At 38.5% G+C, this 23212-nt stretch overlaps 1 protein-coding gene across 3 annotated transcripts in view; it reads right to left on the bottom strand.

Annotated features, from left to right (window-relative positions):
- Positions 1 to 307: 307 nt before the first annotated feature.
- The window catches only part of RPGR (retinitis pigmentosa GTPase regulator), a 57049-nt gene continuing 34144 nt past the window's right edge, over positions 308 to 23212 (bottom strand). For 2 of the 3 annotated variants that reach the window (XM_033104134.1, XM_033104144.1), the window contains exons 15-18: positions 14635 to 14784; positions 13144 to 13201; positions 11758 to 11846; positions 308 to 872 (exon numbers count right to left, since the gene is read on the bottom strand). In XM_033104134.1, coding sequence (XP_032960025.1) covers positions 666 to 872; positions 11758 to 11846; positions 13144 to 13201; positions 14635 to 14784 — 504 coding nt within the window. In that variant the 3' untranslated portion in view covers positions 308 to 665. The remainder of the gene's footprint in view (positions 873 to 11757; positions 11847 to 13143; positions 13202 to 14634; positions 14785 to 23212) is intronic. The other variant, XM_033104153.1, reaches the window with a different exon arrangement.

Genomic DNA, 23212 nt, shown 5'->3' with positions numbered 1-23212 from the left:
TAATCTGCAATGTCTTTATGCCAAATCACCTCACTGAAGGAAGGAGCGGGAAGCAAAGAAATTCCAACAGTTTCTCTATAAAGATGTACTGTTTACACAGTTGTATTTCCTTTACTCAGAGGTAAATGCATTTTATGTCTTTGAATAGTTTTAAATTAGACAGATTTTTTTGCCCGTTTTGTCAACTGATAACTCCAAGTACATCCAAATTTCACTCATATTCATTCAAATGGCAGAACCGACCAGATAGTTTATTAAAATACAGTTTGAAAACAATTTTGACTCAGTTTTTAAAAATTGCAAATACATGAAAAGTTGTTACAGTGTTATAAGATTGTAAATAATGGCCTTATGAAATTATAAGAAGTAAAACTGTTTCATAAAAACTATGAAATATCTTAATTCAAACTTCACATATGAAAATATACTCTTTATGCAACACTGAACAGTTAAGGCCACAACACTTGAAAAAGAGTCTGAGATACACATTTTGAAATTGCTTGTCAAAAATATTAGCATAAATAAATATCAAAACTGGTCATACAATTCAAAGCAAATAAAAGATATTATTAACTTATATCTTTAAGATTTTTACTAGAAATATTTCTTCAGAAGTTATGTTTTTCAAAGATAAATTATACTGTACTTGGTGACCACATATATATTTAAAGTATTACACAATATTTTGATGTTTTTGCTGAATTTTGGTGTGAAGTAGCTTGATGATTTTGTCCCTTGTGGTCCTGGTAGTCATCTCTGTTGTTGTTTTTATAAGGTATTTTATCTTCCATTGGTTTTATTTCTGAGAGTGGCTCATTATTATTCTGCATAATTTTTTGACGTAAGGATGACAGTCGCTTAAAGAAGAAAGTCTAGAAAAAACACAGAAAGAATTAATTTCATTAAGTGAGATATTCATTTAATAGTATTTTGGGGTATAATTTTCAACAAGTCTTAATATTATTGCATCACATCTTTATGGGGCATCATATATACATTCTTAGTATCCATCAGGATTTTTTCTTTGACCAATGTCAATCATCATTCCTCCCTAAAACAAGACGCTTCAAGGTTTAACATTCAACAACAACCCATACTAGCATCTTCAAGTGAACAGATACTGAAAATGTTAACTACAAAAGAAATCTATGACAGAACCTTCCAAAAGATTTCTTTAGGAAGAAGAAAAAGGATCCCAGAAAGGACATCTGAGATGTAAAAAGGAATGGTGAGTAAAGAAAATGATCTAAAAAATAATAATAGCATTTAATTTGTGAGGTTAAAAAATTAAAATTCTGGATACGTTAACATGTAAAATGGGAAGGAAGGGGTGACAGGAGAGAAAACACTTCTAAGATCCTGGTATTATTGGGGAAAAGTTAGGAACATTGATTAGCTTTAGATTTTAGGTATGTGTGTTAAAAATTTAAAAGTAAAACCAAGCCTATACACCATTTACAAAAGACACATCTAAAACACAAGAAAAAGTAAAGAGTAAAAAAGAAAAAGATTCATTTCCGGTCAAGATGGTAGAGTAGGTAAATGGTGTGCTTGCGTCCTCTCATGACCACGTCAAAATTACAACTAAACTGCAGAACAACCATCATTGAGAATCACCTGAAGTCTAGCTAAACAGAAGCCCTACAACTAAGGACATACAGAAGAAGCCACCATGAGAATGCTAGGAGGGGCAGAGATGCAGAATGGGCTGGTCCCACACCTACACGTGATCATTTAAAATCGGAAGAGATAACTTGGCTGCAGAGATACCCCCTGGAGGAGCAAGGGGTCCCAGCCCCACACCAGGCTTCCCAGCCTAGGGTTCAACTGCTAGGGAGAAAAGTCCCACAACATCTGGCTGCAAAAACCAGTAGAGATTGTGGCTGAGTGAGATGAGGGCGACTGGAGTCCCAGGCATTCCTCTTAAAGAACCCATGCATGGACTTACCCGCTGACTGACTCACTTGCTCTGAGCTCCAGCACTGGGGCAGCAGCACGAAAGGCACCAGGGACAAATGGGGAGGAAATGAATTGTCTGGGTTCAAGACGGGCTGGAGAGACAGCTTTATCCTAGACAGAGGAGCTGGAAGAAGCCATTGTTTCTTTGTTGGGCCCTCCCCCCTCCCGAAGCAGGCTGCTGCCATATCTGAGTCTCCATCAACCTGGCTAACACAGATCGTTTATTCCACCCTGGTGATTCCCTGAGACCCAACCCAACCAACTTTCTGGCACACCCAAGTCGCTTCCAGTGGCTTTCCCATATAAGTGACCTGTCTTGGCCCATGACATAGACTTTCCTCAAGTCTTTCAAAGGTTCACAAACTCCAAACAAGCAGCATCTGCCTTGGGCATGTTCCGTACCTCTTGCTGAGCAGCCCTAAGCCCTGCAATAGTGACAGCCTGCTTTGGGTCGTGGCTTGGTCTCTCAAGGCACCTTTAAGCTCAGCATGGGTGGTGGCCATATGTGGATTGCTTTGTGGCTCATGCCAGGTGGCTCTGGGAAGGCCTCAGCCTGTGGCTGAAATTGGCCTGCAGTGAGGCCCCTCCCTGGAGACCACAGGGCAAGCATTCCTGGTGGCTAGCTTCAGACCAAGCTGGAGCAATACCCAGCCACCTCCAAGGATGACACACCCAAAGGGCAGACTGGACAGGCACCAGAGCCCACCTAAAGCGAATCCTGCTTTATAGGATCATCCCCTGCACAACAGCTCGTCCATTGTAGTCACAGCCAGGCCTCACAACCAATCAGCCTGAGGGTCAATCCCTTCCACTGACATGTAAACAGCAACCAAGGCTCAACTACAACAGGAGGGCACACACAACCCACACAAAGGACATACCTGGAGCACCTGGCTCAGGTGACCAGGGAGGCTGCGCCACTGGGCATCACAGGACACCTACTACATAAGGCCACTCTCCTAAGACCAGGAGGCATAGCAGCTCCACCTAACACATAGAAACAAACACAGGGAGGCAGACAAAATGGGGTGACAAAAAAATATGTCCCAAATGAAAGAACAGAACAAAGCTCCAGAAAAAGAGCTAAACAAAATGGAGACAGGCAATATACCAGGTGCAGAGTTCAAAACATTGGTTATAAGGATGTTCAATGAACTCAGAGAGAACTTCAACAAAGAGATAGGAAACAAAAAAATGGAGACAGAAAACATAGAAAAGAACCAGTCAGAAATAAAGACTAGCTGAAATGAAGAATACATTAGAGGCAATCAACAGTACCGTGTTTCCCCGAAAATAAGACCTAGCTAGATCATTAGCTCTAATGCGTCTTTTGGAGCAAAAATTAATATAAGACCTGGTCTTATTTTAATATAATGTTAAGACCGGGTCTCTATAATATAATATCTGGTCTTATTTTAATATAATGTAAGAGCAGGTATAATATAATATAATACTGGGTCTTATATTAATTTTTGCTCCAAAAGACACATTAGAGCTGATGGTCTGGGTAGGTCTTATTTTCAGGGAAACATGGTAGATTAGATGAAACACAGGATCGAATCAGTGATTTAGAAGATAAGGTAGCCGAAACCACCCAATCAGAAAGAAAAAAGAATCCAAAAAAATGAGGATACTTTAAGGGGCCTCTGGGACAACACGAAGCATACCAACATTTGCTTCATAGGGGTACCATAAAGAGAAGAGAGAGAGCAAGGAATTGAAAACCTATTTGAAGAAATAATGATGGAAAACTTCCCTAACCTAATGAAAGAAATAGACATACAAGTCCAGGAAGTACAGAGAGTCCCAAACAAGATGAACCCAAAGAGGCCCACACCAAGACACATCATAACTAAAATGCCAAAGGTTAAAGACAAAGAGAGACTGTTAAAAGCAGCAAGAGAAAAGCAGTTAGTTACCTACAAGGGCACTCCTATAAGACTGTCACCTGATTTCTCAACAGAAACTTTGCAAGCCAGAAGGGACTGGCAGAAAATATTCGAAGTGATGAAAAGCAAGGACCTACAACCAAGATTACTCTAGCCAGCAAAGCTATCATTTAGAATGGAAGGACAGATAAAGAGCTTCCCAGATGAGAAAAAGCTAAAGGAGTTCATTGCCCTCAAACCAGCATTATAAGAAATGTAAGAGGGACTTCAAGTTGAAAAAAAAATAATAAAATGTCGATAACTACATATCTATCAATAATTACATTAAACGCAATTGGATTAAATGTTCCAATCAAAAGACACAGGGTGGCTGAATGGATAAGTAAACAAGACCCTTACATATGCTGCCTACAAGAGACTCACTTCAGATCGAAAGAGACACACAGACTGCAAGTTACAAGATGGGTAAAAGTTATTTCATGAAAATGAAAACCAAACCAAAACAAAACAAGCTGTGGTAGCAATATTTATACCAGACAACACAGTCTTTAAAAGAAACGCTATAACAAAAGACAAAAAACCCAGTAATCCCACTTCTGGGAATTTATCTGAGGAAACCCAAAATGCTACTTTGAGAGGATGTGTGCATACATATATTCATTACAGCATTGTTTACAATGGCCAAGATGTGGAGGCAGCTTGGTCGTCCGTCAGTCAATGAATAGATAAAGAGTAGGTCGTAAATATATACAATGGAATATTGCTCGGCCATGGAAGGGAATGGGTTTTGGCCATCTGCAGCAGCATGGATGGACCTGGAAGGTATTGTGCTGACTAGGGTAGTCAGACAGCAAAAGACAGATGCAATGTGATTTTACCTATATGTGGAATCTGAAGAACAAAATGAACAAACAAAACAGAAACAAACTTACAGATACAGAACATTTTGATGGTTGCCAGATGGGAGGGAGGTTGTGGTGGGTGAGTCTAAATGGGGAAGGGCTTAAGAAGCACAAATTGGTAGTTACAAAATAGTCATGGGGATGTAAAGTAAAGCATAGGGAATATAGTCAATGATATGGTAATAACTATGTATAGTGCCAGGTGGGTATTAGATTAGTCGGGGGATCAGTTCTTAAATTATATAAATGTCTAACCACTATGCTGTACACATGAAATTAATATAAAATAACATACATATTTTTTCCCTTCTTCCGCCCCCCTTTCCGATTCAAGCCGTTGTTTCTCTGTCTAGTTGTGTAGGACACAGCTCCCTGGCCCATGCTGGTATTATGAGCCTTGTGCTCCTCCCGGCTGAGGCAGTAGGTCATCGGTCGCCGGTCGGCCACTCACAGCAGCTCACGGCAGCTCTCGCCAGCTGCCGGCCACTCACGCTGGGTGCCGGTCACTCATGCTGGCCACTGGCTGCTCCTGGTAGCACACGGTAGCTCACGGCAGCACAGCACCCCACAGCAGCTCACGCTGACCTCCGGCTGCTCACCGCAGCCCAGTTCCAGGGAGAGCCGCTGTTCACAATCTTAGCTGTAGAGGGTGCAGCTCACTGGCCCATGTGGGAATTGAACTGGCGACTTTGGCGTTAGGAGCACTGCACTCCAACCACCTGAGCCACCGGGCGGGCCCAATATAAAATAATACTGAATGTCAATTGTAATTGAAAAATTAAAAGGGGTGGAGAAAGGAGCAGGGAAGTAAGAGGTTCAAATTTCCAGGTATAAAACAAGTAAGTCATGGAGATGTAATGTACAGCACAGGGAATATAGTCAATAATATTGTGCTATTGTGTCGGATGGTTGCTGGACTTATCATGGTGATCATTTCTTTAGGTATATAAATGTTGCATAACTATGGTGTACACCTGAAACTAGTATAATATTCTGTTAGCTATATTTTAATAAAAATCTCTAAAAACAAAAAGAGATATATGAGGAAAATGCTAACCATAGGAAAGCTAATATAGCTATATTAATATCAGACAAAATAAACCCGCATTTTTTAGGGATGAAGAATATTATAAATAGTAAGATGATAGATTTAAACCTAACTGCATCAATAATCAGATTAAATATAAATAGTCTAAATACTCCAATGAAAAGGCAGAGATTTTTCAGATTAGATTAAAAAAAAAACAAGACCCATCAATATGCTGTCTGTATTAAATGCATTTCAATTATTTTTTTCAAATTTATTGGGGTGACAATTGTTAGTAAAATTACATAGATTTCAAGTATACAATTCTATTAATACATCATCTATATCTCACATTGTGTGCTCACCACCCAGAGTCAGTTCTCCTTCCATCACCAGATATTTGATCCCCCTTACCCTCATCTCCCACCCCCCCACACACTGCATTTCAATTTTAAAATGACAAATGGGTTAAAAGCAAGAGGAGGGAAAAAGATATACCATTATAAGTCAAATCAAAAGAAAACTAGAACGGCTATATAATATCAGAACAAGTAGATTTCAGAGCAAATATCGGGGATAAAGAAGGCGATTTCATAATAATAAAGGGGTCAATTAAAAGACTATAACTATCCTAAACATTACGGAATCTAACAACAGCTGTAAAATATATGAAGCAAAAACTAATATAAGTACAGGATAAATCTACAATTATAGTCAGGTACTTTAATACCCCTCTCTCAAGAACAGAACAAGTACAAAGAAAATCAAGAAGGATAATGAAGACTTGAACAGCACTATCAATGAACTTGACCTACTTCACATTGACAGGACAACTCCACCCAACAGCAGCATTTTTCGCAACCTTCTCAAGTGCACATGGAATACTTAGCAAGATAAACCTGATTCTGGGCCTTAAAATTTAAAAGGTTGGGTCACTAAATTTAAAAGGACTCAAGTCAAGTATGTTCTCCAGTCACAACATAATTAAATTAGAAATTAATAACAGAAAGATCTCTGGAAAATTCCAAATATGTTGAAAATAACCCATGAGTGAAAGAAGAAATCATGTGGGAATTCAGGAAGTATTTTGAACTGAATGAAAATGAAAATCAGTGACCCCAACTTTTATGTTAAGAAACTAGAAAAAGAATGGGGCTGGCCTGGTGGCTCAGTGCTTCTAACTCCGAAGGCTGCTCCTAACTCCGAAGGCTGCCGGTTCGATTCCCACATGGGCCAGTGGGCTCTCAACCACAAGGTTGCCAGTTCAACTCCTCGAGTTCTGCAAGAGATGGTGGGCTGTGCCCCCCTGCAACTAAGATTGAACACGGCACCTTGAGCTGAGCTGCCGCTGAGCTCCTGGATGGCTCAGTTGGTTGGAGCGCATCAACCACAAGGTTGCCAGTTCGATTCCTCGACTCCCACGAGGGATGGTGGGCTGCGCCCCCTGCAACTAGCAACAGCAACTGGACCTGGAGCTGAGCTGCGCCCTCCACAAGTAAGACTGAAAGGTTACAACTTGAAGCTGAACGGCACCCTCCACAACTAAGATAGAAAAGGACAACTTGACTAAAAGAAACTAGAAAAAGAAGAGCAAATTAAACCCAAAATAAGTAGAAGAAAGGAAATAAGAAATAATAAAGACCATAGTGGATATTAATAAAATAGAAAACAATACAGAAAAATCAATGAAGCGAAATACTGGTTCATTGAAAAGATCAATAAAATTGATAAACTTCTAACCAGTTAATCAGGGAATAAAAACAGAAAACACAAAATAAATCTGACAAAATATGTGCAAGACCTATACACTGAGAAGTATGAAACATTGCTAAGAGAAATTTAAGAAGACATCAATAAATGGAGAGAAGTATCATCTTCATGAGTTAGGGGACTTAATATTGTTAAGATGTTAATTTTTCCCAAATTCATCTACAGAGTCAAAGCAATTCCAATCAAAATCCCGACAGGCATTTCTGTTTTCAGTAATTGACAAACTGATTCTAAAAATTCACACGGAAATGCAAAGGGTCGAGAATACCTAAATCAAGTTTGGAAAAGAACAAAGTTGGAGAACTAACACTTGTTGATTTCAAGACTTATTATAAAGCTACAGTAATCAAAACAGTGTGGTAGTGGCGTAAGATAAACTGATCAAAGGAACAGAATACAGAGTCCAGAAATAGGCCCACAAAAAGTCAATTGATTTATGACAAAGATGTAAAGGCAATTCAGTAGAGAAACGCTAGTCTTTTTTTCAACAAATAGTGCTAGAACAACTGATGCCCATATGTTAACAAACATGAACTTCAATCCCTACCTTCACCATATAAAAAAATTAACTCAAAATAGAATATAATTCTGCATTAAATATAAAGGAATTAACTATTGATTCATGCATGGATGAATCTCAAAACAATTATGCTGAATGACGGAAGCCAAACCAAAAAAGAGAGTACATAGTGTAGGATTTGCAAAAACCTAGAACTTGCAAAATAATGTATGACTACAGAAAGCAGATGAGTGGTTTACTGAGGATGGCAGGGGGTGGGGGATGTAGATAGGGATCACAAAGAGTCACAAAGAACCTTTTGCCTATAATGGCACTGTTCACTCTCTTGATTGTGATTATGGTTTCCTAGGTGTATACATATATCAAAACTAATCAAATTACATACTTGATTAGTATACTTTTAATATGTGCAGTTTATTATATATAAATTATACCTCAATAAAGCTATTTTTAAAAAGCAGAGGAGTAATTATTGGGTGAGCCTGAAAGAGATAATCTCAGGTTGTAAGCCTGGGAAAAACTGAGAGACCGCATGTATACCGCAGATTTTCCTCACAAGGTAAAGCTGACTGTGTGCTTGAAGTGAACATGCAGAGCTATAGCTGTGATGGTGAACAAAGCGTAGCATCAGAGAAAGGTAGTTGCCAGGAAAGGCAAGAATCCACAGGCATACTTTTGGTGGAGAAATTCTCCTCTCAGACTCTTTTATTTATGGTAGTGACAATGCATAAGACATCTATTCACTGTGAACTGGCATGGGGAACTATCCCGGGAATCTGCCATGTTCCAGCTAGTTTCTGAGGGAAGGCACTGGATCTTTAACCTGTGTACCTGCAGCCTCTAGCCTTGTGCCTGGCACATAAGATATACCCAATTAATATATGCTAAATAAATACACATATAAACTAACTCCATTATGGAAAAAAATTCTTTTTAATAACTGAAAAGCATATTGCTTTTTTCATTAGCTTACTTGGATGGAAGGAAATTAAGCCAATAACACAATTTCCTCAGCGGCTAACTGTGGATCCAAATAATCAGCACTGACTACACTTTAGAAAAGCAATATTTGGTAATTTCCAGATGTGACAAAAGATCGCTGCTGCCAATTAAAGTCACGAGCCCTAACCTGGCTATCTGAAATGTTAAAATCATCAAAACAAAATTCAATGGTGAATTCTGTCTTGCAGATACAAAGAAGGCAATTCTTTCTTTTTCTTTTTGTCAGATTATCTTTGGAGTATCTAATTAAGTGTGTGTGTGTGTGTGTGTGTGTGTGTGTGTGCAAAATCTCAAACACATGTTTATTTTGATATGAGTTAATGCAACATTAATTTTCCAAGTTTTAAAAAGTTGATTGATTTGTTTGGCTTGGATGGTGTAAATAGGTCAAAGACATTATAGATTTTAAAAAAATGTCATGCGGGAATGATTGATAAAAGTCTCACCCAAATCATCTATTTCCTTTTTAAAATATGAAGAATAACAGCATATTCCTTAAGTAGGGAATATACTTATTACTGTTTTTTGATTTTTAAAATATAATTTTCATTATCTTTTGTTTCCTTCCTTTAACCTAGGAAATATGTGTTTGCTGAAATATGTTTTTCCATTGGGTATAAATGAAAATTTAAGCAGAATCAAAGTTTAAGATGAATTCTTCAGCCTGGCACTTGCAGCCCTGCGTATCCTCACCTTTGTCCCATCGACTGGTGCTGGCACTCGGGGGCCTTGCTTGCTGTGCTCCCACAGGCGCCTGCCACTCTGCTTCCCACACGGCATCCCTTTCCTGGCTCTGCCCTCTTTCCTGTCTTGCGCACCCAAATCCTACCACCTTTGGACAATGATGAAGACTGGAGAGTCTGAAACATTCCTGAAACTTGACCGCGTGTTCTAGAATACATATTTTCATTTGGTTGGAGGGTGTGTTTTCAAATATTTTTTTCTGCTGTTTCACTTCACTTCCTCTCCTTAGGTTTTTACGTCTCCTGACTCCTTTACTTCCTCCCTCATATTTGATTTTCTTTTCCAGTCTTTCCCTGAGCTCTTAAAATTGGAAAAACTATTCACAGCAACACTATGAAGCATAGTAGAGTATCTGTTAAATGTTCTGGTTTCCTAGACAGAGAATATAAAAAGTTCCTAAACCTTGATCAAATGCTGATGATATATCTGTTATAATTCTAAGGACAATTCCACAGTGTCATTTGAGCCAGGTAACGACTACCTTTTTGGGTATAATAATCCAAATTTATAAGATAATTTTTATAAACATAAAAATGGTCATGAAGCAATTTTTAGGAAAAGATAACAACAAGGGGATCAGGGCCAAAATAACTTGAAATTCCTGATGTAATTCTGAAAGGAATTTCAGAGTGGCATATACCTCCAAAGATGGCAAAAGACAGGTTGTTTACTACTCTAAGAATGGCTCCTAGTTTTACATCATCATCCTTTCCTCTTTCTTAGTCCCTTACAGGCTATAATTCAATGTCAACCAAAAATGTTTACTGAGCATTTACCACATACCAGGAACTGTGATAAGTGCTAAGGATATACTGGAAAGCAAAACAGAAAATCATTTCTGTCCCCATGGAGCTGAAGGCCAGTGGGAAGATAGAGCCATAAAGCAAATATATAAATGACTATGTAATTGCAAATTGTGATAAATACTAAGAAGGATAAAAAAGAGTGTTATGTGACAGAATAATAGTGAGATATAATAATTTATATAAGTGCTGCTGGTCACAAAAGGCCTCTATTTGGAAATAACATTTAAGCTGAGACCTGAAGGTTGAATAGTAAGAATTAACAAGGCCTTTCATTTATCTTTTCTTCCATGTTTCCTCTTTTACCGTGAAATGTAATCTCATGATTAAAGAAAGTTCTCCTGCAAGTGAAGAGTAACTTACTTCCAAGGAGAAGAAATGTATTCATCAGACTTTTAATAACTCCAAACCAGGTATTAGTCATCTCCTGAGAGACTGAAGTAACATGGCATAATGTTTTCTAAGCACAATTATCTTTATGTTTTCATTTATCCTCTCTATTTTGTGGCTTTGCCTTACCCTCTTCTAGGCTGTCATGATTATTATACTCTTATAATTTAAGTAATAAACCTTTTAAAAAAAATTTATTGGGGTGACAATTGTCAGTGAAATTACATAGATTTCAGGTGTACAATTCTGTATCACATCATCTATAAATCCCATTGTGTGTTCACCACCCGGAGTCAGTTCTCCTTCCATCACCATATATTTGATCCCCCTTACCCTCATTTCCCACCCCCCATCCCCTTACCCTCTGGTAACCACTAAACTATTGTCTGTGTCTATGAGTTTTTGTTTCTCATTTGTTTGTCTTGTTCTTTTGTTGTTTTTGGTTTATATATCACATTTCAGTGAAATCATATGAATCTTTTATTGCATGATGAATCAGCATGGATGGGATGATTAAAAGAAATACGCTATTAAATTTTGGCAGAACCACCTGAATCACAATATAAAGTCCAATAAAGAAATAAATATGCACGTTAAAAATGCAAAACATCACCTGAAATTCTTCACATTTCTGGGCCATAAAAACTTATATTAAGGGAGTTAAATTATGTGGATCACCATATCAAAAGTAGAAGGAGCAATTCAATACTTTGGTCTTAACATTAAAATGAAAAGTTCATATTTTACTTACCTTCTTTGACACTTTAATGTCTTTATCTGGCGTGGGTTCATCTTTCAGGAATTCTGAAGAACAGTATTTTGCACCATAATATATGCTTCCTACAATAGAATATATTTAGAAAAATTTTTTCTAACTAATGAGAAAAAGAAAAGCCCTGATGTTTTCAGCAAAACTCTATCAACTCTGAATTATACGGTAATACTAAAAAAGCGTACCACTGGGGTAGTGGACAAGGTCTACGCTGCTTATATCCTGAAAAGTTGAGTAAAAAGCTCAGAATGACGTGATCTATTCTGTAAATAGTTAGATGACCAGTACCCAAATATAGCTACAACAGTAAATGTTAGGGAAGACTTCTGTAAAATATAAATTACCTTTTTAAAAATTAACCTAGTTATAATTAAATACTTTTTACTCAACTGGACATGTTATTTTTTGCATTCCAAATTAATCCACATGGTATATAGTTGAATAATGATCTTTCAAGTATACTCATGAAGCATATGCATCCTTTTAATTTATATTATCAACTACTTAAATTGTACATTTAAGATTTTTTTTTAACATTTTAGGCTATATGCTAAGAATACTTAAGAGATGACAAATATTTTAACATTTTTCTTAAAACATTCTAAAACTTACTTCTCTTTCTACAGAAGTTAGAAGGGAAAAATATTAAGGGAACTTCCTTCTCTGCTTAAGTTCAGATCAACTATCTGCTATTATGAAAGTTATTTTAAATGAAAACACAGTAAAAGGCACTCTGTGATGTGATGGTGTGGAAACGGGGGTCATACCGCAAAAATGATGATTTGGGTGTAGAAAATGTAGGTCTCATGGACAATCACAGTCTCCTCTATCTTGTGGCACCTGTTCTCTGACACCAACAGCTAAGCCCGGGAAAGGATTCCTCTTAAATGTCCAGGGTAAGATGGAAAACTCAGGTCTGGGCTCTGGGGTAAATAACTAGATGGCCTGCTGTGGCGCTAGGCCAGCCTGGTCATTGGCAATGGGGTCTGGCAGTGCTCACCAGAGATATAAATCGAAATTTGGGGCAAAAGCTCAACTTAATACTACTAATTGAAAAGAAAAAAAAAGGTAGTAAAAAGACTGTCCTAAACCACTTGACATTGACACATGAGCAGCTAGGAGTAATGCAAATATTTTTATGTGAAGAACCTATGGTGGTTATCAATGAGAACAAATAAGCCTATGTCACATACTTCATAGCTTATGATGAGGGTCATGTGAGAGTAAATAAGCATAAAATAGAATACGTGTGTAAGCTATAATTACTCAAGAATGGCACATATATGCATTTAGATATATGTATGTATGTTATGTATCTAGCCTTTTTAAAAAAAAGTCTTCTTTTGAAGTCAAATGGGCTCACACCTTTTGGATTTTCATTGTAGTCACAAATGGACCATTCGTCTTCGCTGGAATTTTTGTCCTATAAACAATAAAGAAACAATATAATAAACATATTTGTGCTGTACTAGAAAACCTAGTCTTGCTTTCTAAGCAGGGTTCCAGAGTTGGCCTGTAGCTAATAAAATAAACATGTGACTATTACTTCACTTTGCTGGGCTCTTGCCTTAGATAGCAAGTGATTGTTAACGTCACTCCTAGCTTAAAATGGTAGGATTCAAAAAAAAACACACAAAAAACTGTATGATTCAAGAATTCTACTAAAAGAAGATTTAGGAACATTAATCAATATATGAATTAGCTCAGTATCTTACAATGCCAAATTGGAGTTTAATGAATTCAAAGGTAAAGAATTTTAGGGACCACCCTAACTAGAACTCATAAATGTTCCTTATAAACAGAATCTTTCCCTCCCTCTTAAAACTGCTAGAACACTTTTTTTTTTTCAGTGCGAGTTGGAAAAAAGAAGGAATCGAGAAAGAGAATGACCTCTGTAGCACAATATCAGTTTTTAAATTAAAAATACATGCACACAAAACACATTTTAAAAGGCCACATTCAAATAAAAGGACAAGCATGTTTCAATGGTGGTTTATGTTAGGAAGAAGGGGAATGGGGCTAAAAGGAGACCGATTTAAACAAAGGGAGAGGAGCCTTGCTCAGACCAATAACGATAGTGTTTCATCAACGATAAGGCATGATTAACTAACTCAGTATTCCGCGCAAGAGGTCCAAAAAATGAAAACAAATCAATACAGTGTCATTCAGTTTGGGTTTCTGAATTCTACACCTCTGAAATTAATCCAGGGTAGTGTCAGCAAATCAATGATTTTAAACCTACCAAAGATCTCCTAGCAGAGTCACTGTTAGGCAAAACTGCCAAATGGAAGAGATGTTTCTGGCATCCCTTGCTCTACTTTCAGGATGCCTTTTTCTTCCTCAGTGATACTGCCTCCTATTCCTCCTATAAATGCTTCCTTCTAGACTGCATCTCTGCAGAGCTGATCACAACCTCAAATACTGCTGTGCACAACTTTCGTTTCGCCCTGTACATGTAAATACACACGTACAGCGGCACGCACACATCCCATTTCTGCCACCAGTACCGGGCTCCTAACTTTGTCATTTCATCATTTCAAGGACCCAGTACTGAACTTCATTGTTGATTTCTCACCAGTACACTACACTGGCCTGTATCAGTTAATTTCCACTCCTGCAGGAAAAAGAATGCTACCAAGAAGTGTGGAAAGAAGGCTGGAAACAAAGTGTGCCTCATTCATAACATTGCCAAGGCTTTTCCTACAGTACCCGAGCAAAGTTACTCGTAGAAGTATTTCTGCTCCCACAGAAGTTGGAATCTGCCCTCTGCAGACCAGGGAACCCATGTACTTTCTCTTAGGCAGGATCTCAGGATTGAAGCACATATCATCCCACCTTTTCAATGGTTGCCAATACCTTTTCAACCAGTGAGTTGTCACTGGTTTCACTGTAGCTATCTGCAGGAACACTTTCATTGTCACTCACAACTTTCTTCTCGCCTTCCAGATATGCACTACTTTCCTCACCCTCGTCTTCTGCATCTTCATCTTCTGAAAGTCTGTTATCCTGTCACAAAATTGACAATCAAGGAAGTTAGATTTTCTTTTTTAAACACCAGAGATTTGATATTGCTTTCATAAATAATGTATACCATCTCAAAGAACACATAGATATGAATTCAAAAACTGAATTCAAAGAAATAAAATACTGCAAAACCCACACTGCATATCAAGTGACTATATTACCAAGGATTTTGTACATGTTGCTCGACTTCATTTTTAATGACTAGGATTCCCCAAATTCTATTAGCACCTATGGAAAGGTTAAAATGGGGGAAAAAATGCTTTCAAGGCTGTCTCAAAAGAATGCTTTTAAACTTTAGAGAAGTTAAAAAGCTTTCTATTTACTGTCACAGTATACCATAATCATGTCTATATATTCATTATGTTCATTTTCCAAAACATAGGGATTTAAAATCACTTTAGAAGTACACTTCACTGATATTCACGAGAGGTAAGTATAATTACTTACATTGCAGGAAAAAGACAAAGGGACGTAGGCAGTTTAAGTGGTTTGCTCTTAGTTACTTACAGCAGAGGGAAAACCAAACTGAAGCACAACTTAGTCCATTTGACTCCTGTCCAGCTAATCCAAATTATAAAACAGCCTGTCTGTTGATTTGATAGTCTGGGTGTAAATCATGTGATGCTTATTAAGTATAGGCACGAAACATTAGTTTTATCCTTTATTCTATATTGAGATTTCTTTTTATTTGCAATTTCATATTTGGAGTGGAATACTGCTTATTTTTTGTCATTGAGAGATTAGGCTCATTGGATTTTGTCCTATGCTTTTCATTTATGTGCATCACTGAAGGTTCAATGACCTCTAATAGGTGAGGCAGCAAATAATTGGAACCATTCGCTCCCTTGAAGAATGGTTTTCCAAAGTTCACCTCGGCCCTACTTGCCTCACACCACACGGTCCTTTATGTCCCTTCAACACTAACTGCCTTCTCGTGGGCCAATTGCTACCCAAGTGGCTGTTTGGTTAAGGACAAGCCTGACACCCAACAGAATCTTTAGTGGATGGTTTGAAAACAATGCCTCTAATTATTAACTCACCTTTCTTCTGGCAAAAATAAAAATACTAGAGCTCAGGCTAGGAGAGGATATGTTTATATTTCACACCTTAGTAACAGATCTAACTGGCATCCTCAGGCCAGTAGCCCTAACAGTGTGGCCCAATAGCATTCCCAGTGAGGACAAGCAATCCGGAAGTGAAGCCTTGAGATTTAAAAAAGAATTTCAGAAGTTACTCTGGGAGGGCTTGACTTAGGTTAATCAAAGGCCAGGAGAAGTGCACGCTAGAGGGGAACGCAGGAGAAGAGAACAGGGTACCAGGGCAGACGTGCTTAGGATGGGGAGGGTTAACCACAAGGTAGCTACTATTTACCAAGAACTTCTAAGGCTTTCTTTTTTTTCTGCATGGTTTCCCCTCTAAGTGACTTATATTATTTATTAGGCCTAGTCAGGTATACATTATGGATAGCTAAAATGAACAGACACAGCTTGACTCTGGAAGGGAATGGAAAGCAAGGTTACTAGATTTAAGACTTTGGGCTGATAAATAGATGTACACATAAATGTACATAAATGAAGGCCAACTAGAAAGAACACTGCTCATGACACAGAATTTCAGACTCTGCCCTTGTATCTCCCAGAGGGAGGAGCAGTGAGCTGTGTTCAGGCAAAGTCCTCATTACTTGGAGAGTTTGGCTATTCTAGCACCTTGGTCAATTCCAATTGTGCTTGTTAACTAACATATTAATGTAACCACAGAATATCATGATATTATAAAAAGAAACATGGAATTTTGCCTTATTTTAGAAATAAGCAAAACACTCATCTCTTTTAAATGAACTATAATTTTACCCATTAACTTTATGAAAATCTGTAACAATGAAGAAATGTTAGAACTATATAATTTTCTAAATTTGAGAAAGCTCTTAGAAAAGGACATTTTCACTACAAATCACACCATTAATCGTAGCACTTTGCACTTATTAAGCACATTTAAATTAATCTATACACATCTGGACAAATACTTTAACTCACATACAGCACTTACCTTCAAATACAAACAACTTAGGAGAGCTTGGAAGAATACTGTCATTTTATAAAAGAAAAGATAAAAGTTTAAATACGGTCTTGTCAGCAGAACCACGTAAGATGTAAGATCATCTGGAGTGGTCAGTGGACACACATCTTGTGTTAAAACCACAGTAAAGAAGCGTATGGGCCTGGGTACCACAAAAGGACCCTTGTTTCATTGGTCAGACAGCACTGGAAGCTGCAGTCTTTGGTCTGGCCCAGGGCACTGCTTTTTACATTGCTTAGGGGAAATACCAAGAAACCAAACGTTCCTTCTGAGGTTTCAGTTTCCTTAGGAATTCGATCACATTGTATGCTTTAAAAACTAGAGATTGCTATCAGAAGTCAGTGTAGAGGTCACCCTGGGATGGGGGATGGGAAATGGCTGGAAGGGGGTTAAAGGGGAGCTTCTAGGGAGCTCACACTGCTGTTCCTTGATCTGGGTATTAACTACATGGGAGTGTACAGTTTGTGGAATATACATTAAGTTATACATGCACGAGATACTTTACTGTGTATATATTAACTTCAAAAGAGTTTTTTTTTTAAGTTTTTTAAAACAGACTATAAAGCGTAAAATTTTATGCTACAATTCTGGATTTATGACATGCCTTAATGTCACATAGGGTAGAAAATACTTTCCAAATAGGCTAATAGAGCATGGAACTTTATATCTAAGTCATATCAGGTAGGAAAGTGTGTATTTTTAAGTCTCAATTTCAAGGTTTCTTTAGGACAAGAGTTAACATGTAAGTTCGTGTTTAATTACACTAGAAATCACTGAGGCAGGAGTAGAGAGTGGGAAGGGCATTAAGTACAAAGACCTCAGCACTGCTTTCCAAGCCTTTCTCCATGACTCATGGCCTGAGCAAGGCACCTAATTAATGTACTTTACAGTCTATCTGTAAAATGGGCAAATGACATTAGCAACACCTACCTTGGAAGGTTTATGTCGAGATTAAAAAGATTATTTACAGAGAAAATAACATGAGCAAACAGTATTTGTATGTAAATGTAAGTGTTTGGTGAAGGCCCCTCGGTAAAAAGTAAGATAGGATCCCTAGTGCACACGGAGGACCTTCAAAAACCAAGAAGCGAGGACACACACATTTTGCCATAATGTCCCAGGTTTTAGCACTAAAAAATAGTTCACTGAAAATGTTCACTTATGTATTCTACGCTCCTGTACACATCCCTTTATTCTTTTGCAGGAGCCCGGCAGCCAGAGCAAGTGAAGGAAGAGGGTGGCAAGCCTGTCAGGAGCAGCCGGGGGACAGCAGGGGGACAGCAGGGAAGTGGCGGAGTGGCCGGGGCTGGACTGCAGGCCGGTGCTGCTGCAGGGTACGGTGCTCCCAGACTCTCAGGTTTTCCAAGAGAATCCCCAAAACATCTTTTCTATGTAAAATCTCCTGATGTTTCAATGTTGGCAATGGATTCACATGTTTAAAAAACCACTATGTATACCTGACAAAAATAAATCTGCAGATTGTACCCATGGGCTGCCAGTTGCGACTTCCCAATAATTGCTTCCAATGACACTACTTTAGAATCTCTAAACTTTTCCTTCTTTCTGTGTACGAACCCCTTCCTTCATTCCTAATCCTGTATTTTACCACCAAATACATTAAAGTTTGACTCTGATGAGCAAAAAGGAACATAACGCTCAGGGTACAGAACATCTTGCTGGTAGTTTTATTCCCGTTTCACTTTTACTCTTTTTTTCCCCCCTCTTTTTTCTCAGAAAAATTATTTTCCTCTTTAGCTTAAACAAATGCATGATACATGATTACGCTTCGTGTGTGAATTATTCTTTAAAACGACTTTGATAAAAACCCTTAGGACGCAGAGATAAATCTACGGTCCCTGTGACAGCACTAACATGTAAACTGTAGGCGAACCATAGGAGTGCGATCAGCCTTTCATCACACTTGCATCATGCTGAGGGGCAGTATTTGACCCGTATATGGTGTGTAACAGCAGAATTTCATTCTACCTCATATTTACGGGTTATCATTACTGTAATCCATTGCATTCCCACAGATCTATTTCCAAAAGCCAATTTGGGGTGGCAGTTGCTATGTTATAGTTAAACAAAAGTGAGGTTCATAGAACTAAGCTCATGAGATTCAGGAGGGTATCACTGCACCTGACTCGGTGGGATTAGAAAGGAGAATTAAGAGTGGTACAGGTCACCATTTGCTGAGTATCTCCAACACATTTCATGTGTTAACTAATTATCAAAAGACCCCCCCTGACCCTGTTTACTAAAAGAGGGAAATAAGACTCAGAAAGGTTTAAAAAAGAAAACACTTTTCCAAGTGTCCACAACAGCTAGTCAGTGCAAGGCTGAGGTTTGAACTCATGCCTGCCTGCTGGACTCCAGAACCCATGCTCTTTCCCAACTCTGTTCAAATAAACTAAAGACCATAATGGCTACTCTCAGAGCACCCCCAACACCACTGATATTGAAAGCACTGCAGACTCCTTTTTGTTGACAGCTCACTTCAATAACATCCCAGTCTTATATACCATTGTATTTAGTAACAGCAACTAAACATTTAGGAGTTTCTTTTCCCAGAGCACCAAAGTCTCTGGAATATACATCTCCCTTCCTAAATTGAGAAATATGCCAGTAGCACTCTGTCTGATACTGATTTTTCAAAGTCTAGTTCTGATTCCATTTCCCTGCAAAGCAGACTTGCTGGAGCTCACTCTTTGCTGGCAATGTGGGTTCTGCCCGGCCCTCTTCTGGGCCTCTCGCAGGCCCTCTCTGCAGCCCTTGACGGCTTCTTCCTCGGCTTGGGCAGTACCTCTTTCATGGAAAGTGTTCCTATCCCACCTCCTTCTCACTTCCCTTTCTCAACCTCCCCTTACCTACCCATGTTGCCCGCATTTTGTCTTCAGTTCTCTTTCCGCCCTATGACTGCTGCCTCTCATTCAGCTCCACAGTGTTATCTGCATACATGTGCTGCTGATACTCAGCCGTCTCCCGAGCTCCAGACCCAGGCGTGTATCCGACTGCTGAACATCTCCTGGATCAACAAGCCCTAAAAGTCTCCCGAACCTGCCCCTACTCTTCTGTTCTCCACCTTGGTGAATGGCACTCTTTCCAGCCAGTTCTCCAGGCCAGAAACAAGAAAGGCTTGGATTTTCACTCCCTCCAAGCTCCATCTCTTTACTAAGCCCTCCAATTCTATCCCTAAATCCCCTCGATCACATATGTACCCAATTCTCCATCCCCACTGTCCCAGCCCAGCCCCTCTCTCGTCTCTGCCTGGTCTCCTCTTACTGCCTCCTAACTGGCACCCCTGCCTCTAGTTCCGTTCCCTTCCAATCCACCCTCCATATTGCTGCCAGAACAATGTTACAAAAGCCCAAGTGTGGTCATATGACTCTTGCTGTTTCACGTCTTCTACAAACCCACAAGGCCCTTTGCTGTTCTAACCAGGACCAAAAATGCCCTAGGCTGCACTGACATGGACACTCTCATGGCTTCCATCAGCCTGGAAAGTCCTTGCTCTCCACACCCCCTTTGCCTGCTTAGCTTTCACTTTCCATGACTCAGTTCATTTTTCACTGCTGCTCCTTGGAAGCCCTTTCCTAGCCTTTCTCTGTGGCAGCTGCAGTGCCACTCCTGAAGTACTCTCTCGTACTCGAAAATTTTCTGGTCAGCCTATAGAAATAGCCAACGGTTCCTTGAGATCAGAAGCCATGTCTTACTCTCTGCACACCCAGGGCACAAAACCTTTTCTTCTTATTAATTAAGGGATTTAATAAAGGAAAGCCATCGATCTGTTTTCAGATCATATTTTTATCTTTGTGCAGTCCTGGCTGAGAACATGGGGGTATTAGGAAACCAAAGGGCTTTGTTAAGCAACAGTTAAGGCAGAGTCACAGGAACTCCTCTTACCTGTTCTTTCCAGAAACCTGTGCCTACCGAACGCCCCTGACAGGGAAGAGGGCCGCAGGAGGCTGACTAAGTGGCCCTCACTTTTTCAGAGCCACCTGGTTTGGGGAAGCTTCTGCTCGCTTTTTGGCGCTTGGTATATAAATATTGGTTGAATGAATACTATGCACCAAATATTAAGTTATATGTCAGGTACTGGCCATTTAATACCACATTTAATTTTCACCGTAGAAAGAATGAAGGAAGGAATGACAGCGCCTTCCTCCATGGTAGCATTTTGTTTTGTATATATGTGTCCAGCAAGTTTTATCTCTCTAGTGAAATAATAAACATTTCAAGGGCTGCTGTTCAGCAGCAGTCGAGCCTTCTGGGGTACTCCTTTGTAGCTTACTTTTAAGTATTTTCTGCCAGAGTCCTCATTTGAAACTGTAACTCAATAGATTCTATGTACACAACTATGATCACTGATAAACTACAGCGAAAGCCTGATCAACCAGCAGATGGGGCAATAAAGAAGGAACCAGTTATTTCAGTCTATTTAACCAAGTATTAATTCAGGTCTAGGACAGTGTTCTTTTGATCAGAACACTATGTCCGCACGAATTACTGCTTCTAAAAGTACACAACATTTTTTTGGCCAGGGAAATGTGCAGAAATGATGTTTAAAAAAATGGTTATCTAGACCAGTTCAAATACTGAGGTGGACACATTTTATGAACATCATTTCAGTATTGGTGGCTGATTATCACTTCAGTGGAAGACGAATAACTTGCGTTTAAGCGTTTCTTATCTCCCTGGAGGTTTGTCCTTTATGAACTTCACTTCTGTCATCCATCTTAATAACCTTTTTAAATAACCATGCTTCTCACTAGAATTAACATGTATCTTTATAAAAGTATTAATTCTATTCTACTAACACTTTATGAATGTGGTAGAATGTGGCAGAATTTGGCAGAACCCTGCAATGCCAAATCAGCATATTTGGTTAGTTAGGGGAAACTACCAGAGATCCCTGCAGCTAAGACAAAATTTACAGTTGCTTCTAAGAATTTCTTCACTTCATATTCTAGTCTTTCTCCTTTTAGTCTTTCTCATTCATGGAGAATCAAACGTGCAAAGAATTCAACTACACAAAATTCACAGGAAGTTTACCATCAAAATCCTCCTTGAGAAAAGAAAGTACAAGAAATCCCTGAGGTCCAAAGAAGGACTGGGGAAGGAAATCTGTTGAAAAGGGAACTATGAATAAAAAACAATCAAACAAACTAGCTGCATTATATACATTGAAAATGTAAAGGGTAGACTGAAATTAGTGGAAATCTAGCCTCCAAAATTCAATATCTAAGATTAGTTTCTCTTTTCACAATTACTGACTGTATACACTTAATTTTTATTTCACTTGAAACATTCTGACAAGCAACAAATAGAATTACAGAACAGTCAACAGAGAATACATCGATAGTACATATACATCCTGGGAATGAGGTTCTGACAGCACAGTTAAAGCATGGAAATCATAGGAGTTTAGAAATACAGAATTACAGAAGACAAGAGACATTAAAGCTGTCATAAACTTTTAAGAGTCAAGAACAATATTTTACAGAAAACTAGATTAATTTTAAAGTGTAATTTTTCTTAAATATTTCTTATGCAAATAACAAACATGATAGAGTACCTCATCAACCTAATAGAATGAAAGAATTTAAGAGTTAGAAGTATTGTTTTCTTATCATCGAATCTACTCCATTTTACAGATCCGGACACTGAGGCCTAATGAGTAGCTTTGCCTGGCCTATAAATACTTAAAGACTTACAATACTTCCCAATTATATGTTTAAGTTAATCTCCATTTCATTAGATAAACTGCCATTTGCCTAGACAGCAACTAAAAGAAACTACATTATTAAGATCTAAGCTCTGAATCCAACTGTCACTTGGTCGATTGTTGCAAAAGGACACATAAAATATAGAAAAGACATCACTATTTCTTTAAAATGTGAATTCCTCATGGTAGCTTTAGAATACCATCCTTTTTTTTTTTCACTTTTATTTATTTATTTATATTTTAGGAGGGCGCAGCTCACAGTGGCCCATGCGGGGATCTTGGTGTTATCAGCCGGCAACCTTGGTGTTATCAGCACCACGCTCTAACCAACTGAGCTAACCGGCTGCCCCTACCATCCATTCTTATAAAATTATTCTAAGTAGTAGGTAAACAGTAATCAGACTGAAAATAACTGTGCTAACAGATTTATAAGAAATCAGATATCTTTATAGCCCTTAAGGATCTATGCCATTTTTTTATACACAGACAAAATACTCTTCTAGTGTACTCCTATTACCTAAATCTGTCTTGAATGAGGAATATATAATTATCTGCTATGACCTTTCGATATTTTCTAGTTATAGATGAACAATTTTTGGTGAAAATATG

The sequence above is a fragment of the Rhinolophus ferrumequinum genome, chromosome X, assembly GCF_004115265.2.
Source record: "Rhinolophus ferrumequinum isolate MPI-CBG mRhiFer1 chromosome X, mRhiFer1_v1.p, whole genome shotgun sequence".
Classification (NCBI taxonomy): Eukaryota; Metazoa; Chordata; class Mammalia; order Chiroptera; family Rhinolophidae; genus Rhinolophus; species Rhinolophus ferrumequinum.
This window is presented reverse-complemented; position numbering and strand designations above follow the sequence as displayed.